Genomic DNA, 21,534 nt, shown 5'->3' on the forward strand with positions numbered 1-21,534 from the left:
AAACTCGTCAGCGCAGAAGAATACTATACCATTGCTAGTATTGTATCTTATAAATGACTATATGCATGAGTATGATTATCCAAACTAATTAATACAATTGTGTACAATTATCCAAACTAATTAATAGAGTTTTGGTTAAAAATTTAGTTTTCTCCGATATCTCAAAACATCAGTAATCAAATGTGTAAGTGGTTCTATGAGCATACCAAGTTGATATGAACAAATGAATTCATTATCCAATTTCTTCTAAAAGTTTTCCTTAATAAAACCATAGAATAAAAAGTCACACAATTTGTTACCTCTATACAACTTATGTAACGTTGGTAAACTATATCATTGTGATTCTTTTATTCATCCAAAATTAGAATGCCATGATCATATGCTACCCTCTCAACATGCATTTTGTGCTTGCCAATTGATGATTTAAGAGAAAGATAAAACTCAAGTAATTGTGTAGGTAAGGGGGCAGAATAATTATTTACTGTTATTATTTCTTTTGTAGGGTTTACTGTTTAGTTCATTTTTAGTTTTTCAATTTAAAAAATATATATATATATTCTTCCTGAGACTCTTGATCCATGATGACCTGGTACGGGTGATTTTTTAGTATAAAGTATATTTAAGTTTTAGATGGGCAGTGAAAATCATATTTCCTATTTTATGATCCACGTTTCATTTAATAGTAATTTAAATTTTTTTTTTAGCAACTTAAATTTTGTAATTTACAAGAATTTCAAATAAAAAAAAAGGAAAGAAACATCAAGGATTGGGGGGGGGGGGTGATTTATAGAAAAAACAAAAAATTAGTGTGGATTGTAAAATGAGAAATGTAAATCTCACTCCCCTTAAGATAAGCCATGTATTGCACATTAAGGCGAAATACAACGGTTGATATGCCCGAGTTGGTCTAATTCAAACCGAACAACAATAATTTTTTGAAAAAAAAAAAATTAATATTAATAGTCCCTCATATAGTTGAAAACTTTTTTTTTTGGCATTGGATATAGTTGAAAATTTTTATTCATACCTTTTATGCATCGCTCGGCGTGATTTGTAATACATATTAATTATCATGAAATCACTCCATGAGGTTAACTGCGTCTAATTACAATGTGCTCATATATTTATACTATAATAAAAAGTTAGGATTAGTGATTGTGTTGTTGAACCAAACACGAACAATTCTGTTATCATTGATGACATTTTCTAATACTTAGCATTACACACACATTGATTGACATTTCTATCAATAAGCTCACCAGTCACGGCTTACCATGTGGTCCGTTAGAAATCCATCAACTCAAGGGTCATCAAAAGGAAATACTTGCTTATATTATATTTTATGAATGAGTACGATTATCTGAAGTTCTGAACTAATTAATATAATATACACACGGTTACAATTCTTCAAACAATTTCATAGAGTTTTAGTAGGAAATTTAGTTTCCTCAAATATCTTAAAAACACCACTACTACACATTTTTGAAGTGTAAATGGTTCTAGGCGAAACCAAATTGAGATGAACAAGTGCATTATTTACCCAACCTCTTCAAAAATATTTCCCTGACAGTTTGATATAATAAAAGGACACAAAACTTGTTACTTCTATATTGTTTATGCAACACTGGCAAGCTATATTACTGTGATTCTTTTATTCATTCAAAATAGAAGGCTAGGATCATATGCTAACCTCTCAACATGCATTTTGTGCTGGTCAATTGATCGTTAAAAAAAAAAAATCAAGATAATTGTGCGGTAAGTGGGGGAGTTATATATTTTGTTTTGTAGTATTTAGTTCGCTTTTAATTTTTTCTAATTATGATGTTAAATATTGTTATTGTATGATTTTTTCGTTATTAATTTATATTGGTCTTTATAAATTAGATCTTATTTTAAATTATGTATATATAGTCTTCCTAAAATGTGAGGTAATTTTTTGAGCATAAAGCATTTTAATTTTTTAGATAACCCATGTACTGTACACACAGACAAGTTCCACACATGTGAATTACGTAGCAACATGTTGATATGGCCGAGTTGGTCTAAGGCGCTAGATTAAGGTTCTGGTCCGAAAGGGCGTGGGTTCAAATCCCACTGTCAACATTTCTTTTTGTTTTTCTTTTTTCCCTCTTTTCTTCGTTTTCCCTTCACAATCCAGACCCTCCATCCATCCATCCATCCACAGGTACAAATTCGACGGCCAATATCATTCAACATGACTCCCCCCCCCCATTTCCCAATTTCACCAAGCAAGCGCGCGCCTTTTCTCATTTCCAAAATCTGCAGAGCGCGAAATGGCTCAAGCGGCGAGGCTCAACCTCCGATTGCAGAAAGAGCTCAAGCTCCTCCTCACCGACCCTCCTCCCGGCGCCTCCTTCCCTCTCCTCTCCTCATCCTCCTCCTTATCCACCATCGACGCCCGTAACCCTCTCAATTCATCCCCTTTTGAATTTTCTCTAGGCATTTTTTTTTTCCGACTACAATTTTAAACTACCAATTGAACTGTCTTGCTTCTGTTTCAGAGATCCAAGGCCCCGAAGGAACCGTTTACGCCGATGGGCTATTCAACATTAAGATTCAGATACCAGAGAGGTCTGTTATGGAATATAGACTATATCATGTTCATTTAGGGATTCTCAGAAATTTGGGGATTTTCTTAATTTTGATTTTTTTTTTTTGTAGGTACCCGTTTCAGCCTCCAAGTGTGACATTTGCGACGCCGATTTATCACCCGAATATCGACACCGGTGGCCGGATTTGCCTTGACATTCTCAATCTTCCTCCAAAGGTCAGAGATATTTCAGCAACCCTAAATAAGATGTTGTGTTGTTAGTTAGGTTTGGGATGCGAAACTTTCGGTTTGGTTTATGTATCAATTTATAATGAGGCTTGGTTATATGATTAGGGAGCATGGCAACCATCGTTGAACATTTCAACTGTGCTTACGAGCATTGGCTTGTTATTGAGTGAACCGAATCCTGATGATGGCCTTATGTGTGAGGCGGTGAGTATTTGTATGGTGCTCATGTATGGTTGGGAGTTTTGGGTCTTTGAATTTTTTCGGTATTAGTTAGTTTCATTGAGTTTGTGTTCGGTGTTTTTGGGTATGCAGAGTAGGGAGTTCAAATACAATAGACAAGCTTTTGACCAGAAAGCTCGGTCTATGACTGAGAAGTATGCCCAGGCTGCAGCTAGTGGGAGTAGTGTTTGTGACAGTCAATTTCAAAGCCTTGCAAATCCAAGCGCAGTATGAGCTTATGTTTTGCTAACAAGTTTACTTTTCTGGATATGACCCTTAGTAAGTGTTAACCTTTTTCCTGTTCTTTGCTCTGAGGTGCAGCTGGAGGTGGAAACAACAAGCCATGAGTCGAAACACCAAGCTAATGAGTCTGTTGTAAGTCATAAGAAGTTTATTGAGTCTTTGTGACTGTCAGTTTCAGTCTTAGGCTCTTAGCATATATGCGGTTAAAAAGTATACTTTTGTGGATCTGAGGGATTTGAAAGTGTTAAAGTTATTCACTCTTATTTTTCTCCCAGGTGCAGCTGGAGGTTAAAACAACTAGCCATGGTTTAAATCATGATGCGAATCAGTCTGTTGCAAGTCACAAGAAGTTAATTGGGATTAGTAGGAAGCTGTCACTGGAGTTTTCAGTCCCAGCCTGCGAAAGAGATGCTTGTAAGGAAGGGAGGGAAGTGCCTAAAGACCAGATGGAAGTTGAAGGAGCAGAAAAGTTGCTGAAAGATAATCCTGATAAGTTCAATATGAATCAGGAGAAGCTATGTGGGAGCAGATGGAAGTTATCGCTAGGAGCCCTCAGCCAATCCCAGGAGAAAAGTGACAATGACATACAGAAGTTGGATCACTGTCCATCAGTTGAACTGCAAAACCTTCCTGTGCCATCTTCAGGATCACTGCTGCCGCTATCCAGAAACTCTTACAAGCAAGGACCTCATCCGAGTCAAGATAGTAAATTGGTAGATGACAACATCAACATGGGATCAAAGAGTCTGAGGCAGTTTGGGAACAAGCAGTCATTGGGTTCATTGAGCACATCCCAAGTGATTAGTGAAACTAAAGATGAAATGATTGTAACCCCTCAAATTCTGCCTTCTTATTCCCATACCAATGTGTTATCTGAGCCTTTGCCAGCAGCCCCAGTTGTTGACAGTGTCAAACGGCAACCAAATAAAGATATGATGGATGGAATGGGAAATGGCTCTATTGATACAAGTCGCAAGAGGCTTTGTTTAGCTGGCAAGAAGCTTTCACTTGGATTTAGAGGCTCATCGCAGACGCAGGGAAAGGATAACAAGGAGACTGTGGTGCCACAGATGAGTGAGTATAATGGCAGTGTATCAAAGAATTGTGGTGAAAATGGAAGCCATAAGAAATTTGGGATTGCTCAGTTGGAAGAGAACAACAGCAATATACATCCACACCCCCATAGTGTCTCGTCATATCCATCCAAGTCCCTTCCTAAGCAACATCAGGACTTCAGGGCGGCTGAGAAGCAGCATCAAGATTACACTGACATTACTGGAGCAACTAAGCAAAAGAAAGGCAAAGAAACAGCAAGACCCGAGTGTGAGGCAGTAATTGTGTTGGACAGTGAAGACAGCGAGGAAGAAAAGACCATCCCTGCGAAATCTAAATCAGTACTAGCACGAAAGCGCCTGGGAAAGTGGAGAGTAAGAACGTGAAAAACCGTTAGACTGCAGTTCAAATTAAGCTTGTATGGTGTTAGCCTAGCCTTCACCAACTTTGTGCCAATGATTCTCAGGATGCTTGATGAAGAAATATTGGATATCTATGAAAGAGTGACCCTTGACTCCCAAGCTTGCTTAATTTACCTCCAGAGTTATTTCCGTTCATTGTTATTAATGTTATCCTTTCGTAGTAAGCTTTGTGAAAAGCAATGAAAAATGATACAGGATCGTAGTAAGCCTTGTGAAGCAATGAATTGGATAAACATCCTGTATCTTTCTTGAGGTTAAATGTTGAATTGGATAAACATCCTGTATTTTTCTTGAGGATAAATGTTGGTCGGGCTTATGGGCCTGGAGGATATCAAATTGGGCCGTGGAAATTGTTCTAGTCAGCCCAAACAAGAAGCACAAATAATTGAAAATAAAATTGAAAAATTAGGTTGTCACAGGTAGAGAGTAGAGGGTAAGAGCGTGTGGGTGAGGCGGTTGGCCTTGGCCTTTCATAGTTTTCATGTCCTTTGCGGGCGGCCGAAACTGAAAGCTCAAAGCTCAAACTCAGAGAAATGATGGCGTCTCATACCCTCTCATCGCTGAGTGTATCGCCCACTTGGAGTTGGGGAAGGCAATCTCCTTTAGCTTCTCCTACTACTTCTGTATCTTCATCCGCATCTTTCGCTTCTCGCCGGCGCCGGAGCCACGTGGTTTGTATGGCCCCAGATGAAGAGAAGCTGACTCGCCGCAACCCTCTCGATTTCCCAATTGTATGCTGTCGTCACTCTATACTTAAATTTCTTTTGAAATTAATTTGGAATTCGTTTTTGTTAGTGATGATAATATAGGTTTAATTTGCATTTTGGAATTGTAGGAGTGGGAGAGGCCTAAGCCGGGGCGGAGACCTGACATATTCCCACAGTTTAGTCCTATGAAGACACCATTACCGCCTCCGATGCCGTATGACCCGCCGGAGGAAGATGAGGAGGAGGAGGAGAAGAAAGAGGAGGAAGAAGAGCAAGAGCAAGAAGAGGACTCTCCGGAAAAGATTGACCCAGATAAGAATAATTCTGTCTTTGGATTCTGGTAGAACCTGGATCGGTTCCCTTTTTGTTTTCTGAGTTGAGTTTGTTAGTACTTGTAGTGTTGTAGTTAATAAGGAGTATGCTTCTGTATGAGTTGAATAATTATTTATGGTATGTGATGATGATTTTTGGGTATCGAATGATGATTGGTTTTGGATGAAATGTCTAACTCTACTTCAAAAATGGCATCGTCAATTTACATTCATTTATCAGAGCCAGCTCTAAATTCACAGTGCCTCTCTTTAGTAAAATCTATTTTGAATAACGAATACTGTCCTAGGGTACATGAAAGTAGTATGTTTATCTCGCATCCATCACAGTTATGGATACACCATTAACTGAATCAATATCCGATCTTCCGTCAGGGAGTGATGACCCAACTTCACTTCTGGATGCACCGTAGGCAGGTTGTTTCGGATCAGGCAAAAACGTGATATCACTTGTAAGCATGGATATCACTTCTGACATTGTAGGTCTTTCTATTGCATACTCTTGAACACATAAGAGCCCTACATGAATAAATTTTGAAACTTGGTCCTTGGGGCATGAGACTAGTGATGTGTCCGCTAGTTCTTGAGTATCACCTTCTTTCCACAAATTCCAGGCCTGCAATTTAGAAGTTTATGTAATATGTGAGTCTTTCGGATCTATAGTTGAAGTTGAATGCCAAGTACAAAATATCTTTAGAACTTACAAATTCAATAATGCTGAGAGCAGTAGATGAAGCAAACATAGTGTTCTTTTTGCCGCTCACGATCTCCAACAGTAAAACTCCGAAGCTATAAACATCAGACTTCTCAGAGAAAATGCCATTCATGGCATATTCTGGAGACATATAACCACTGCATAAGATCATCATAGAGAATTTAGAGACATTTCATATTAGAAAAGCAAGTCTATAAATGTTACAGTGCCAAGTTACTGTGAAAACTGCTTTGTACTTACTATGTTCCAACAACTCTGTTCGTGTTTGCTCTAGACTCGTTCTGTGTGAAAATTCTGGCCATTCCAAAATCTGATATCTTAGGGTTCATGTTTTCGTCTAGTAAAATGTTACTAGGTTTCAGATCTCTGTGTATGACTCTAACTCTAGAATACTTGTGAAGATAAAGAAGTCCTTGTGCAATCCCTTCAATAATGTTGACGCGCCTTTGCCAATCTAAAAGCTTCCCTCTAACAGAATCTGCATTTCAGTTGAAGTCGGCATAGTAATTATACAAAAGATGCTATTTTCTCAATGAAGGGGAAGAGGTGATTCTTTAACTTGGAGGGTTTAGGGTTTACCAAAGAGGAAAACATCCAAACTTGTATTTATCATGAATTCGTAGATCAGAATCTTCTCCTCTCCTTGAATGCAACAACCCAAAAGCTGAACAAGATTACTGTGTTGAAGTTCAGCTATAAGTGTAATCTCGTTCATAAATTCTTCTAGTCCCTGTCCTGACTGTCTTGCAAGTCTCTTTACTGCTACCTGTTGCCCATCTGGTAGTACCCCCTGCATTATTTTTCAAAGTCAGGTACCACTTCCTCAGATAGGTACTTGTTGATAAAAACCTAGATTTTACCTTGTAAACTGGTCCAAAACCACCCTCTCCTAGTTTGCTGGCAAACGAGAAGTCATCTGTTGCAGCCACTATTTCCGAAAAACTGAACATCTTGAACTCCTGCCCTCTTCTTCTGCCTATTTTGAGCTTGTATATTTCCTCAATCTCGGTAGTTTGAGACCTCAACTCAAGTAATCTGTGCTCTTGACTTGTTTCCACCTTTGCTGTATCTGATGAATGCAATGGTTAAATAACTTGTACAGATGCAATTCTCGAATAAGAGAAAGGAAATCCTATATGGTTTCTGCTTACCAGTTTGTTGCATGAGTCTAAGTTTTCTTCTCCTCGTGTAGCAGTAGCACAAGTAGCTTGCAAGCAGCAGTGCTACCCCAACCAAAACGCCTATGATGCACCATATCCACCATCTTTTCTTTGTAATTCCATCTAAACCCAACCACAGTATTAGCATTAAGTAGTTGACAGCTGATGGATCAGGTTAGTTTTTGAAAGAAATTCGAAACAGCAAAGAGCAAAAATCATAGGTATATGTTGGGGCAGGTGTACCTTTGGTTGGTATTGTCAAGAGATAAGTAACTCCATAGTAATTGTTCTGAACAAACTTTGCTCCTTCCCTCAAAAACAGACACCCAGACCCATTCATGTGTATTGTTTCATAGCCGATACAGGTGCAATCGCTCCAGCAAGTAGCGTGACAATCACTGAGAACCAAGTTAGTACTGTTATTACTGTATGTCAATTCAGTTCCATTCAAATAACCGTTTGTTGGAACAAATAGCTCAGAGCCATTCCTGCATTGGGAGGTCTTCTCCTCTATGCACACCGCATCCGGATACTTAGGGTTGAAGGTGCAAGGACTGATAGTTGTGGTTTCCCATATACTACCATTTACAGATAGAATTGACTGCAAAATTTGCCCCCAAGAATTCAGTTCCCACCTTGATATAGTAGTATTGTTTTCTGGAACATCAAGAGTGAGATTGTTCTTGAGATAATAAGAGAAGTACTTTTGTTCACTGTTTGAAACAAAAGTGAACCAAAACAAATCATCCCTTTTCGTCAATTCAGGGGCATCTTGAAAATTTCCATCTTCCCAGACTCCACTGCTCCAGTATACCTCCTCTCGCTGCCAGACAATCAATTGGTCAGTACCACTGGGATCGACACCGAGCTTGAAAGCACCTGGTACAGGGGACTGATCACTAAACCATGAAGAAATAGTCCAATTCTCTCCGGTCCTGAGGTTCCTTCCCAGCTTCATTCCAGGCAACAATGTATTTGATGCAATGCTAAAACTTTCCCATAAAACATTTCCAGCTGCTCCCTTTGAATCTACTTCTCTCAAGACAAGATTTCCAGTACCAAGTAAAGAGAGAGTGACATTACCAGAAACTGTTTGATTGACATCTGACACAGATATTAGGCCTCCATCATATACAATCTTCAACTTTCCATCACTATCCAACTTAAACACAGCAGATGAATCGTTGATCGGGGATTCTGGGTTCCCCACCCAGATTGCATCAGGATGATTTGGTAGTTTGCTGTACCATATTCCCAAGAAACGATTAGTGGTAGCACCAAGGTTACTAGTAGAGCCAGGACTGAAGAATCCCAACTTGTAGAAGCCGTTATCCGAAACCAGATGATCAGAACCTAGGTCACTCAGCTGTTGGCCTTGCTTCATTGTAGATATCAGTGTCTCTGCATAAGAAGAAAACAAAGATTGCATGCCAAAACATGAGAAAAAGAGAAGCAACAGGCTTCTCAGTTTAGCCATGGTCTCACAGAAATGGTTGCAACTTGAATACCTTTTCTGTGCTCAAGAGTTTAAGATTACAATTGTTGGAAATTACTTGCACAATTTAGATACTCTAGGGGGACCAGTGACCAAAACTAGGTTGACATTGTGGACTAGTGACATAAGTATTTCTTTGAATGGTTCTTTGATTTCTTTGAAAAATATACAGACGGCTAGTGATGCAGACGCATTAGAACCTTCTTCTTTTGTTAAAGTCATTGGCTATATCATTATTTATGTCATAGAAGCCTAATATCACATCCTTGATCGCATTCTCACTATATTTAACTACTGGAAAACCCTAAATGTCAATGAGTTGCCATTTTACTTTTGAACAAGATTAGGTCATGGGTCTTTTTTTCCAATATAAACACTAGGGCGAGTGTGTGTTTGTTTATTTCCCATATGGACAGCGGCCACAAAAGGGTCAAAGTTCTTTTGGTTTGAGTTCACAATTTGAACTTTGAAGCATAAATCGGCAAGCTTGCTTCTGATAATCACAGGATGAAGATATTAGAAAAGAGTTTGGCTCCTTGCCTTTGACCTATGCAAAGTACAGGATTGCACGAGGGAGGGAGAATCTAAAAACCGTGTGTTTGACTCGTTGGGTTATGAGATGGGGATGTAATGCTAGCTTCAACTTACAAGTAATGTCCAAAGTTTCTCTTTTAGGTAAAGGAGTACCCCAAACCTTTTGGTCATTCTTGTTGAAGTTTTTGGCTTTCACACTAAGAAATAGAGAGATAAAACCCCAAACCTTTTGGTCATTCTTGTTGAAGTTTTTTGCTTTCACACTAAGAAATAGAGAACCTCTAGCAGACAACAGTACGTGCATTGCATGCTCCTCGTTCTCCACCAAATAGTGAAAAAATGTGGAGTATGCCGTGTCGGTAAAAAGAAAGAAAAGGTCTACATTGTGTTCTTGATTTCTTTTACGTATATAGAACAGGTGGACAGTTCACCATTTTGGAACCATTGTTTCATCTTGCTGAGTTTTGACTATTTAACACGAAGTGTCTTTGTGTCTCTAAGATCTTTCAATGTGTGGCATGACATATTCTTTTGGTCGTAGTTGTGTTGCTGCAGTATTTTTATCTAGCTTCCATCACAGAAATGGACATACCATACGCTGAACCGAGATTTGGCCTTCCATCCCGGCGGGATGAACCAACCTCACTGAAATAGAGTATGCAGGATGCATTGGATCATGTAAAACTATGACATCATTTGTAAGCATGTGTATGACTTCTGACATGTTAGGTCTATCTACTGGATACTCTTGCACACACAGGAGACCAACATGAACAAATTTTGACACTTGGTCTTTAGAAAATGAGTCCAACGTTGCGTCCCTTAGCCCATGGCTCTCATCTCTTTTTTCCACAAATCCCAGGCCTGTAATCATTTAAATTTTGATGCAATCTGTGAGTCTCTCTGTTCTAATTGAAATTGAATCCCAATCTGATATACCTTTATTACTTACATGCTCAATAAGGCTGAGAGATGTAGATGAAGCAAAGACATTGTTCCCTTTGTCACTCACAATCTCCAGCAGTAAAACTCCGAAGCTGTAAACATCAGACTTCTCAGAGAAAATGCCCCTCATCGCATACTCTGGTGATATGTAACTGCTGCATGAAATCATGATATCACATTTAGAGAACATTCATATAAATGAATAGTACTGCATATAAATTGTCATAGTGATATGTTTTAATTTCCACCGAAGGAAAGACATTACTATGACAATACTTACTATGTTCCAACAACTCTATTTGTTTTTGCTCTAGATTCATCCTGTCCAAAAAGTCTGGCCATGCCAAAGTCTGAGATCTTAGGATTCAAATTTTCATCCAGTAGAATGTTACTAGCTTTAAGATCTCTGTGTATGACTCTAACTCTTGAATGCTTATGAAGATAGAGAAGTCCTTGTGCAACCTTCAATGATGCTGACGCAACTTTGCCAATCTAAATGGTTCTCTCAAGTGGATTCTGCAGTTAAGGCACTAGGCTTGGTAGTCCAATACAAAATACCGGAAGAGAAATTACAGATGAAGGGTAAGGGATTATGGAATTAATTATGGACAAACCAATTAGGAAGGCATCCAAGCTTCTATTTGTCATAAATTCGTAGATCAGTATCTTCTTTTCTCCTTGAATGCAACAACCCAAAAGCTGAACAAGATTACTATGTTGAAGCTCAGCTATAAGTGTAATCTCATTCATGAATTCTTCTAGTCCCTGTCCTGAATTTCTTGCTTGTCTCTTTACTCCTACTTGTTTCCCATCAGGTAATATCCCCTGCATCATTTTTTGAAAGGTCAGGTATCAATTTTCCAGATAGCCATTATTTGATAAACATAGACTTTACCTTGTACACCGGTCCAAACCACCCTCTCCTAACTATCCGGCAACTGAGAAGTCATCGGTGGCAGCCATTACTTTAGAAAAACTTAACATCTTAAAGTTCTGCCCTATCCTTTCGCCTACTTTGAGCTTGATAATCTGAGATCTCAACTCAGCTAATCCTTGCTCTTGTCCTGCATAGAGATTAATGCAAAAGCATCTACATTTACTTGCACATGCAATTCATAAATTAACACCAACAAGTGCTTTATAGGTTTTATACTTACCAGTGTGTTCCATGACTCCATGTTTTCTTTTATGTATGTACCACAGGTAACATAATACCGCCACAGCAAGTGTAATGCCTATGATTATGAATATCCACCATTTTTTCCTTACTGTTCTTCTTGAATATCTTTGTTTGCCTCCTCCTGTAGAATTTCCATCTGGAGCCAACCACAAAGTTAGTGTTGAGACTTGAAGTTCCTGAGATCGAACTGATGACCATACCAGGTTAGATTTTATTGTCGCAAGATTCCAAATGATCACATAGCAGAAACCCATTATCGCTTAACTTTCTTATTTCATTGGTTTCAGTGCATTTCTAAAATCTTAATGAAGTTCAAAAATTAGAACAGCAGAGAGCTAAAACCATATATTAGGAAGATGCACTAGAAAATCAAAATATACCTTTGCTATTATTCTCTATGGTAAGGACATAACGTGCTGCATACTGACTATTTTGGATAAATTCTGTTCTTTGAGTCATAAACACACATCCAGACCCATTGGATCGGAATATATACTTCTGAAGCCGATACAGGTGCAGTCGTTCCAGCAAGTAGCGTGACAATCACTAATAGTCAAGTTAGTACTGCTATCATGATAAAGAAATTTAGTATTATTAAATTGGCCTCTTATTGGCACAAATATCTCAGAACCATTCCTGCATTTGGAGGGCTTCTCCTCTATGCACATGGCATCGGGATAATAGGGGTCGAAGTTGCATGGACTGGTTTCTGTGTTCTCCCAACTAGTACCGTTTAGGTTCAAAATGGACTGCAAGATTTGGCCCCAGAGGTTCATTTACCACTTTGAAAGAGTAGAAGTATTTCCAACAGAATAAGAAAAGTATCTTTCGTCCTTGTTTGAAACAAAATGGACTCGAATAAATCAACCCTTGTTGTGAGTTCTGGGGCCAGTTGAAAGTTTCCATTTCCCCAGATCCCACTAGTCCAGTATATGACCTCTCGCCGCCAGATGATCAATTGGTTGATCCCACTGTGATCCATGCCAAGCCTGAAAGCACCTGGTGCAGGGAGTTGTTCGCTGAACCACGAAGACAGTGTCCAACTCTGTCCAGTCTTAAGGTTCATGCCTAATTTCATTCCAGGCAACAATGTGTTTGATATATGGATAGTTAAAACTTTCCCATAAAACATTTCCAGGCATACCCTTCGAATCTACCTCTCTCAAGATAAGATTTCCAGTGTCGAGTAATGTGGCAGTCACGTTACCTGAAACTGTTCGAATATTTGGATGTGACACATGTAGTATTTTCCCTCCACCATCTGTAATCCTCAAATTTCCATCACCATCCAATGTCAACACTCCAGATGAATCAGGAATCGGAGTTTCTGGGTTTGACACCCACACTGCATCTGGATGATTTGGTAGGTTGCGGTACCATATTCCCAAGTATCGGTTACTAGTAGCACTGTAGATAGTTGAAGTGCCAGGACTGAAAAAGCCGAACTTAAATATACCATTTTGAGAAATAAGATCTTGAGTTTCCCGGTCTAGTAGCTCTTGGCCTTGTTTCAGTGTAGATTCTAGTGCTAGTGCATGACAAGAATAGAAAGATTGCAATGACAAAAGAAGAAGCACAATAACGTTTCTCCTCAGTTTACTCATTGCCATAGGTTGAGACTATTGCTCATCTTATATATATATATCCTCAGAGTACATGTACCAGTAGAAGAAATTAACCACTACTCGGCCACTCTCATTTTCTTCTGATTTTCCAAGTCTTCCTAGTAAATTAGTATAATTATTTTGCGGAATTATATAATTCGTGGGGATTTCGATTCTGTTACAAGAATTGGGGGTCAATATTTTGGTTTAATGACCTATGGAGTGATTGACCAGTGACTAGATTTTGATTCTTCTTACTATGCATGGATAAGAGCTGAATTTGGCACCTGGGGTATTTACCAACTTAAAACATCAAACCTATAATGGCTTGCTCATTTCAATAAAGCAGGTAGCGTTTGTTTAGCGGAATGAGATAGATTCTAGAAATTCCTCTACGTACTTGTTCAAATTCAAAGAGTTTCATCTTCAAAGGTTTGGAGAGAATTCGATTAGATACCTATATATAGATATGGGATTGAATCAAATTTTGAGTCATCTAAACTATTTCAATTTGAGCTCACAGTAGCAGCCAAAGGGGGTTAAATGACTTGGATTTCTTCTATATTTGCCTTCATCTTAATTTTGATTTTCTCATGATTTTGTTATAGTAAAACTTCAATCAAAGCATTACTTTGACTTCGGATTAGCGTGCATGAAGGTTGGTCTTCAACTCTTCATTCAAAATAGAGGAACCTTCCCCCACGGGTACCTGGTTTAAGTAATAAATAGTTTACTATTAGCGGTCATTCAACTTCTTGCACCCTAGAATGAGTGTTTCATAATGTTTCTGGACTTGCAAATTTCATTTTGTTTATACATCAGTCTATTGAATGGTGAATCTGACAAAAAAGAAACCGTAACCATTTTCTTGGTTTTGGTATTATTGTCGCCTTCAAATTATCTATTTATCAGTGTTTAAAATAACTTTCTTCGATTGTTTAGAATTTAGATCTGTCGCTCAAATTCATTGAATTTTCTAATTCTTGGATGATTTGATTATGATACACGTGGAAATGAGTTGATTGAAGAGACAAAACTCCCGAGCCCGGAGTTGGGATTTTGGCCAATAGTGAACTTAATTAGTTGAATAGGCCACCCATATTCAAAGTGAGTTGCACGACCACCACCCAATTTTTGCTCTTGCCAAACACACGAAATATGTAGACGGGTAGGTCGGAATGTCCGCTGAAGATCGACAGATACACACAAAAAGTCACCTCCCAATTCCCAAAACCTCAACCTCCAATATGTCTTTATTCATAGTCCAATTTTCATCTCCTCCTCCTTGCTCTCCTTCCTCCCCAAGAAATCATGGTATGTATGATCAAAACCAAAACCCAGATTTATTTTGCATGATCAGGTCTGTGTTTTTGACTGTTTTCTAACATCTCATCTTTCTTGATATGCAGTCTCTTAGCCCATTGATGTTCAGGTCACTGGTGAGGCTACTAACATCACTGGTTCGTGATCCGGCTGCTTCAATCTCAACCCTGCTCTTCTACAGTGAGCTTCTACCTCAGAATATCGTGCTAGAAAGATTAGTTCGACATGAATTGCTTGACCAAGAAAACTATTTGTTCCACTTCCTGGTCAACTTTTTGAGATGTTTTTGGTAAGAATTAGCCATATATGACTCGTTATTCCAATACAGGAGCCGGCATTTTTATTGTAATGGCATACCATTAGTTAGTTCTGAGTGCTTGGGATTGAAATAACTCTGTACTGCTACTGACTTCAAATCATAATGAGAAATTTATTTTCACTCTTGTAATGTTGGTGAGATATGTTCTTTTTTTGGATATTAATTCTGTAATTGCGAACCATTAGCACAAAAGCCATCTCTGGATATCCCAACCTTTTTGTTGTTGGCATTGCAATTTCAGGTCCAGCTGGATTTTCTAGTGGTACAAGGAAATGAAAATCTTGCTATGTGATAATTTTTGTTAGTTTGCTATCTTGGGTTAGTTATTTATGGGATTTCTAGTGGTCAACCCATTAGTTTTTCGACAAAAGATTCATAGATAAATAAGCACGACAATGGTGCCTATATTATTATTTTTAATGACCGGCCATTTTCAAAGAATAATGAGAAAGTTGTTTTCAACTAAAGAAAATGAAGAATATCTAGATGGATTAGTATTGTTTTAGATTTTATTCCTTTTCCTAGATGACTCAAAGTTTAATATAACCCGATAAAAACATATATTATACCAACAGAATTAGTATATAAAATAAGATTTTATTCCTTTTTCTAGATGGCTCAAAGTTTAATATAAACCGACAAAAACATATATTATATCACCATAATTAGTATATAAAATAAAGCCATTCAATTAATATAATGAGGATGAAATGCAGATTTTGCATATGAACACATGCCATGCAAATTCATTTCATTATTCAGAAATGGGGGAACAAGTGTTCTTATGTCGTCGAATCAAAAAAAAAAAAGAAAAAAAATATTGTTCTTATGTCTCGGACCAAAATAAAAAACTGTCCATATGTGGCTTGTGATCATCTCAAATTTTGTCTTGGCCCAAAAGTTGAGCTTCGTGGAAATGCAGTCTTTTCTAGTGATGGGTTTCCCAACTTCAGCCCTAGTCCACAGTTTTGGGCTTGATGTGTACAAGGATGATGAGGCTGAATGTCTTGGCCCATATTAGATTTGGGGCCTCTAGCATGTAATCCAAAAGGAGAGAAAAAACCAAAACCAAAAACTTGGAATTAAATGAGTCAAGCTGATCAGGAGGAGGCATTGAATTGAGATTTCCATGGAAAGAAAGTATGATTGAAATTTGGTAAAGTATATTCAAGAATCCTCAACAAACTTAGCAAAACAATCCTGGCCTTAATTAGTGCCTTGCACCAGCTGGAAGGTTTGATAGGAACTCCAGCTATATCTCATTAGATTTAGATGCTGATTGATATGCACAGGTTGGTAGACTGGATTGTGATGTGGTCTTTATCTTTATGATCTCAACAGACTGAAAAAGATTGACACATCCTTTTCAGAACTGAAGATGAGTTTTGGATGCATGACTTAAACAAGAAGCAATGAATGGAAAGCCATTGTGTCCCTTTTGTTTGATCAAAGTAACATGGGTTTGCTTAGTTTATGTCCCAAAAGGACAATTAGAGGCTTTGATTAGGTTGAGGTCAATGCACTGCCTAATCCACAGTGGGCTGTCTTATGCAGATGTGGAAGTGACACTACTGACTTTCTTTCAGGACTTGTCTCAGATTATACTAATGACCAAACTTGCATCAACCTAATCTGATATGTATTTTTTTTTTTTTTGACTTTGTCAAGGGGAACCCAAAGGCTTCCTAGGCCCAAGATAAACCCCTTCGGCGCATGTGAAATGCTCCAACTGTGCATTGCAGCACAGTGCCTAGCCACTTTGACAGCTTCGGGGTTCGAACCTAGGTTGGGGAGCACACCCAACAAGGCAAGAACCACTAGGCCACTTGCAGTGGTTATCTGATATGTATATTATCTCTTTACCTGAAGAAAAAGAATAGTTAATTAATGCCTAATATTTTATCGTTGCACTTGTTATGTTTTAATCTAATGGTGTTTTTCTTTCGCTTTAGAAGAAAGCATCAATATTGTATTGATTCTATAATTAAAGTGACATTACATAATTTAACTTAAGACCAAGTGATGACTAAAGATCAAGAAACATATATGAATAGATTGATAGTAAACTATTTATCATCTCCACTTAATGACGATCAATAACCAGTAAATATCATATATGAGCGACGATTGCGACCATATATTTATGACAAGATACGTCGTACGATTTGCATTTAAACCCCGTGTTATCTCTCCTTGATCATTTACTAATTCAGCACAATACACAAACAACTGGTATGAAATTCATTTAATTGATTGTAATTAATGCTTAATCTCATGGATCCCATGACCAGATTAATTAACATTAATTAGATTAATATGAAATACATCAGAAATTAATTAATTAACATAAATCTACATGATCAACATCCCATGTGCCATTCAGGAAACTAATTTTTCTAGTAATAATCATCTGCAAATACGGTTGGAATGGCCGTTACCAACGACCTCTGTAAACCCTATCATCTTTGTCTCGCCAAATTCCACACAGTCAAATGAAAGAACTGAAATCAATACCAATACAAAAATAAGAAATAAATAAATATTATCAAAAAATTAATTCCCAAAAAATAAAAGAAGCAAATGATTCCACCTGGGTCCAGCTCAGCATATTCCATCAACCTCCTTGACCCACCGAACGCCCACTCCCTCCACTACTCTAGTATTTAAATCAACGGCCACGATCACGGAGTCCCCACCACCTTCCCAAAATACCCTCCGTAACGTTAAATTGACTGGGGTCAGCTAAGACAAGCAACCGAGGGCATTACGGTCAGGAAAATTTCTCTGTCCCCGTCCTAGTGGCTTCAAACTCGTTTTGAAAAGAGAGAACGATCGAAAGAAAGAGAACAAGAGTCGCAGAGAGAAAGACTTTATATTAATTTTTGGCTCTGAGATTTTCTTCTTCTTCTTCTCCTTCTCCTTCTTTGCTCTTGTTCTTTGCTGTAGTTAATGCTTCTCTCTCTGGTTTGAGTCGCTGAGTCGAATCTTTCCGGTCACCGAGTCGGAGAAAATGCTGGACGGACTGCTCGGCCGTGGTTTCGGCGCCAAGTGGTGAGCTCTCAGATCTCTCTGTTTATGATTTTATACTCTTAGCTCTCTATAATTCGTACAATTTTCTGCATGTGCTAGTAAATCGCTGATAAAATTGACGAAAACTCGGATCGATGTGATTCGGAGGAAGAGGAACGCGACGCAGAAGTTTTTGAAGAAAGATATAGCTGATCTACTCAACCATGGCCTCGAAATTAATGCTTTCGGAAGGGTGAGATTCTTTTCTAGCTTTTATTTCATTGCCGTTATTGTGTGTTTTTTCCTTCTTCTTCTGAATTTAGGATCAATTTTGAAATTTCCTGTGAGTCTGATTGGTTGGCCCCCGAGGATAGGATTTATCGCATTCTTACCGTTATTATTAATTTTCTTTTTTCATCTGAAAATCTGTTTTATTTTTTTGGTTAAAATCTGTGAATTAAATAAAAGTTTACACGGTTTTTTGTTTGATGGAAATTAAATCAATCCAGGCTGAGGGACTTACAGTGGAGGTGATACTTTCGGCGTGTTACGATTTCGTTGAGCGATGCTGTGATTTGGTGTTGAAGCATCTTTCAGTCATGCAGAAACAAAGGTAATGCGGCTGCTCTTGACTCTGACGCGTTGACTTGTTCTGCTGCGATGAGAGATTGTTTGCATGATTTTCATTATCTATTAATAGGCAGCTGCTAGTTTGATTTCGGAGTTGAAATGCTATTAGCCAATGTACATTCACTTATAGCCATAGAAATATTGGTCTGCAAAGGAGAAATGACAAGAGAATTAAGCTCCATTACATTGGCGTAAATAGTTTGATTTCATGGAGTGCTGATCTTAGAAATCGAAAATAAGAATGCAAATTTGATGAGAAAGGAAATGAGGTGAATTTAGTTGCCATCATGTGGGATAATAGTTGGGAAAGATGCTGATATGAGTAAAGTAATAAATTAGATCATCATTTCATGTGTGACAGGTTGTAATATAATTGCAAAGACTCACTGGAGAAACTTTGATTCGGTTCTGGCATAGATATTCACGTCATGAATGTTTGAAACTTTAGCTGGTTCTGTCATTACTACAGTTTGTTTGTTGACCTTATAGAATCATGAATAGTGTATGTCAGATAGATGGTCTGAGTTCCTGCTAAAGGAAATGAAATTTTATATTTGAAACCTTTCTTTCATTAATGAGTTGAAAGGAGGACAGGTTACCTCATTATAATGTTTACTTTGCTCCATTATTGTCATTTCAGTGAATGCCCCGAGGACTGTAAGGAAGCTGTTGCATCACTGATGGTTGCTGCGGCAAGATTTTCTGATTTACCAGAGTTGCGTGACATTAGGCAACTATTTCAAGAGAGATACGCGAATTCTTTGGATTACTGTGCGGATCAAAAGGTAAGTATTATATACCTGCTCTTGATGGAATTTTATGAATCCCTAACTGCTTTGAAACTGACTAACTGAATTTCTAATTGATAGTTTGTTGAGAACATAGCTTCCAAGCCTCCCACATTGGAAAAGAAGGTTCAATTGATGAAAGACATAGCATTAGAGTATTCAATAAAGTGGGACTCCAAGGCCTTTGAACAAATGATGTCTAAACCTCCTGCTTTTATACAGGTATGGCCTACTGTGTTGCTGTACTAACACCTGTATCAGATATTCAGATAAAATACAAAGTCCTAGGATGTCGAAGATTGGTGAATTTCTTTTTTGGGAAAAAAGTATTGCTCTTTCGAATTCTAAGGCAGTTGCAATTTTGCAGGACAAGCCAAAAACTTATGGGTCTTTCCCTGTTACTGACGATAAAGGCAAATTGTCTAATGGGAATGGTGCAGTACTAAAAGGAGATAGGCATGACCATCTGTCAACAGAAAGGAGACTTGATCCTAATGGTGGCCACAAATTACAGAACAACAAGGAGGTTATAGCCTTGAAGAAGGATGAGCTCGATGATCAGACTAGGCATAGACCTTTAGGAAAAGAATACAAGTCTCTCAAAGGCGGGGAAGGTAGTCTCAAGGAAAAAGAGGGCCATGGCATCTTGTTCCAGGAAAGGCAAGAAGTTGCTCACAGGTATGAAGCAAGAGAGGATGCTCCTTCAAAACCAGTTAGATTAGGCAGTTCTTCTCGGGGAAAAGGAGCAGAAAGGCATTATGAAGCAGAGAATAGCGTTCGTAAAAGAGACGACCCCAACACTATTCCTCATGTAAAGCCAAATGTTGCTGGACCACCTGTGAAAAGTGATGGTAAAGATTCTTTTGCTGGTAAAGAAGAAGGAACACCTAAATTGAAGCCCTTCTCCAACTATGGCCTTCCTCCTCCTTATGTGAAATCTAATGTCAGAGCAAAAGATAGAAAACATGAAGCTAATTTCGGTCATGATTGTTCTCAAGGTACCGGCATCTCTATGGATCCTGCAGCATATAAGAGAGCCTTTGCTGATAATGTGTTGGAAAGGGTACAACTAGGTCGTGATCATGAGAGGCGTGCTACTGCGAAAGTTGATAGTTATGATCATGAGAACGAGTATGTTCATCAGGATGATATAGCTACCAACAATGTACCAAAACCAAGATCATCTAGAAGGAGACCCTCAAGATCGCGCTCCTCTACCAATGATGCTGGCAACGGTGAAGATATAGGAGCTGCAATGAGCAAACCAAGAAGCAGGAGTAGGAGAAGGGATGAGTCAAGACGTGGCCTGCAGCTGTTGTTTGATGATGACCACCACCACAGGAAAGATGATGAAGAGAGAAGAATTGACGAACTGCTGCTTCATTACAGCACAAAGCCATCTAACTTGGAGCCAGGGCAGTCAAGAAGAAAGTCAAAAAGTCGTCATGCAAGCAGAGATAAGCCTGCTGGGGAGGAGTCTGAACCAACTCATCTAAGATCAACTTCCCTTCCTCATGAACATTCAGGTCCATCAGAGACGCCCAAAGTATTTGCTCGTGCGGCTTCCTTCCAACCAGATGGGTCCAACCCAGCTCGGCATGTGCATCCCAAGTTGCCCGACTATGAGGATTTGGCTGCCAAGTTTGCAGCCTTAAGAGGAAGGTAAAGGTTTAAGCAATCAGAAGCTGAATTTTACAAGCACGATTGAAAACCATTGCTAGCTTCTTGCTTGTTCCTTGAAGAAATGTAGCAAAGGCTATCCTCCCATTACAACCGAGTTAAGCACCACGGCACCACATGATTGGCCTTTTTACCTCACACTGAAAACCCTAGCAACTCATCAGAGAATATCCCCTATTTCCTGCAATTCATGTACTAGGGCATATCTATAGGTTATATACTGAGTTTCATATCATCGTCGCTTTTCGTTGTAACAGTTCTAACAGTGTGCAGCTTTGATTGATAGAGATACCATGATTTGACAGGATGTTGAGATTGAGAATGCTTGTTGTATCAGAGTTTCAATGTCATTATATATTTTTTTCAGACCAAAACAAGC

The 21,534-nt window shown here is 38.5% G+C and overlaps 4 protein-coding genes, 1 long non-coding RNA gene, 1 other non-coding gene and 1 pseudogene across 7 annotated transcripts; 5 read left to right on the forward strand and 2 right to left on the reverse strand.

The window, feature by feature from the left end:
• The first annotated feature begins 2,022 nt into the window (after window positions 1-2,022).
• Window positions 2,023-2,103, forward strand: TRNAL-AAG (transfer RNA leucine (anticodon AAG)). The gene has a single exon. It is a non-coding gene; the product is annotated as a tRNA-Leu (tRNA).
• A 140-nt stretch (window positions 2,104-2,243) lies between these two features.
• On the forward strand, window positions 2,244-5,024 carry LOC133711350 (probable ubiquitin-conjugating enzyme E2 37). 2 transcript variants are annotated; one of them, XM_062137487.1, is made up of 7 exons: window positions 2,244-2,421; window positions 2,523-2,592; window positions 2,683-2,788; window positions 2,906-3,004; window positions 3,113-3,247; window positions 3,341-3,394; window positions 3,538-5,024. In XM_062137487.1, exons 1-7 carry the CDS (start codon window positions 2,295-2,297, stop codon window positions 4,699-4,701), a joined length of 1,755 nt encoding a protein of 584 aa, XP_061993471.1. In that variant the 5' UTR covers window positions 2,244-2,294; the 3' UTR covers window positions 4,702-5,024. The 2 variants fall into 2 exon arrangements, with proteins under 2 accessions (XP_061993471.1, XP_061993476.1); XM_062137492.1 differs by lacking the exons at window positions 2,906-3,004; window positions 3,113-3,247; window positions 3,341-3,394.
• A 126-nt stretch (window positions 5,025-5,150) lies between these two features.
• LOC133711364 (histone chaperone ASF1) lies at window positions 5,151-5,923 on the forward strand. Its single transcript, XM_062137498.1, has 2 exons — window positions 5,151-5,468; window positions 5,573-5,923. Exons 1-2 carry the CDS (start codon window positions 5,271-5,273, stop codon window positions 5,786-5,788), a joined length of 414 nt encoding a protein of 137 aa, XP_061993482.1. The 5' UTR covers window positions 5,151-5,270; the 3' UTR covers window positions 5,789-5,923.
• Window positions 5,924-6,005: 82 nt separating this feature from the next.
• On the reverse strand, window positions 6,006-9,202 carry LOC133711343 (G-type lectin S-receptor-like serine/threonine-protein kinase B120). The gene is made up of 7 exons (XM_062137480.1): window positions 7,892-9,202; window positions 7,640-7,771; window positions 7,349-7,557; window positions 7,068-7,278; window positions 6,729-6,966; window positions 6,478-6,625; window positions 6,006-6,389 (listed from the first exon to the last, which is right to left on the reverse strand). Exons 1-7 carry the CDS (start codon window positions 9,123-9,125, stop codon window positions 6,084-6,086), a joined length of 2,478 nt encoding a protein of 825 aa, XP_061993464.1. The 5' UTR covers window positions 9,126-9,202; the 3' UTR covers window positions 6,006-6,083.
• Window positions 9,203-9,927: 725 nt separating this feature from the next.
• Window positions 9,928-13,406, reverse strand: LOC133728868 (G-type lectin S-receptor-like serine/threonine-protein kinase CES101; annotated as a pseudogene).
• Window positions 13,407-14,310: 904 nt separating this feature from the next.
• On the forward strand, window positions 14,311-15,177 carry LOC133727001 (uncharacterized). The gene is made up of 2 exons (XR_009854968.1): window positions 14,311-14,720; window positions 14,816-15,177. It is a non-coding gene; the product is annotated as an uncharacterized LOC133727001 (long non-coding RNA).
• A 2,686-nt stretch (window positions 15,178-17,863) lies between these two features.
• Window positions 17,864-21,532, forward strand: LOC133711370 (uncharacterized). Its single transcript, XM_062137503.1, has 6 exons — window positions 17,864-18,099; window positions 18,178-18,310; window positions 18,567-18,670; window positions 19,328-19,472; window positions 19,557-19,697; window positions 19,843-21,532. Exons 1-6 carry the CDS (start codon window positions 18,059-18,061, stop codon window positions 21,139-21,141), a joined length of 1,863 nt encoding a protein of 620 aa, XP_061993487.1. The 5' UTR covers window positions 17,864-18,058; the 3' UTR covers window positions 21,142-21,532.
• Window positions 21,533-21,534: the final 2 nt, after the last annotated feature.

This window comes from Rosa rugosa, chromosome 1, assembly GCF_958449725.1.
Source record: "Rosa rugosa chromosome 1, drRosRugo1.1, whole genome shotgun sequence".
Lineage (NCBI taxonomy): Eukaryota > Viridiplantae > Streptophyta > Magnoliopsida > Rosales > Rosaceae > Rosa > Rosa rugosa.

Coding starts and splice junctions, on each gene's coding strand:
- LOC133711343 (XM_062137480.1), bottom strand. CDS start 9,125: ATGGCTAAACTGAGAAGCCTGTTGCTTCTCTTTTTCTCATGTTTTGGC. Junction 7,772..7,891: donor CTTGACAATACCAACCAAAG/GTACACCTGCCC, acceptor GGTTGGGTTTAG/ATGGAATTACAAAGAAAAGA. Junction 6,390..6,477: donor CTCTCAGCATTATTGAATTT/GTAAGTTCTAAA, acceptor TCTAAATTGCAG/GCCTGGAATTTGTGGAAAGA.
- LOC133711364 (XM_062137498.1), top strand. CDS start 5,271: ATGATGGCGTCTCATACCCTCTCATCGCTGAGTGTATCGCCCACTTGG. Junction 5,469..5,572: donor ACCCTCTCGATTTCCCAATT/GTATGCTGTCGT, acceptor TTGGAATTGTAG/GAGTGGGAGAGGCCTAAGCC.
- LOC133711350 (XM_062137487.1), top strand. CDS start 2,295: ATGGCTCAAGCGGCGAGGCTCAACCTCCGATTGCAGAAAGAGCTCAAG. Junction 2,422..2,522: donor CTTATCCACCATCGACGCCC/GTAACCCTCTCA, acceptor CTTCTGTTTCAG/AGATCCAAGGCCCCGAAGGA. Junction 3,005..3,112: donor ATGGCCTTATGTGTGAGGCG/GTGAGTATTTGT, acceptor TTGGGTATGCAG/AGTAGGGAGTTCAAATACAA.
- LOC133711370 (XM_062137503.1), top strand. CDS start 18,059: ATGCTGGACGGACTGCTCGGCCGTGGTTTCGGCGCCAAGTG. Junction 18,311..18,566: donor AAATTAATGCTTTCGGAAGG/GTGAGATTCTTT, acceptor AAATCAATCCAG/GCTGAGGGACTTACAGTGGA. Junction 18,671..19,327: donor TCAGTCATGCAGAAACAAAG/GTAATGCGGCTG, acceptor TTGTCATTTCAG/TGAATGCCCCGAGGACTGTA.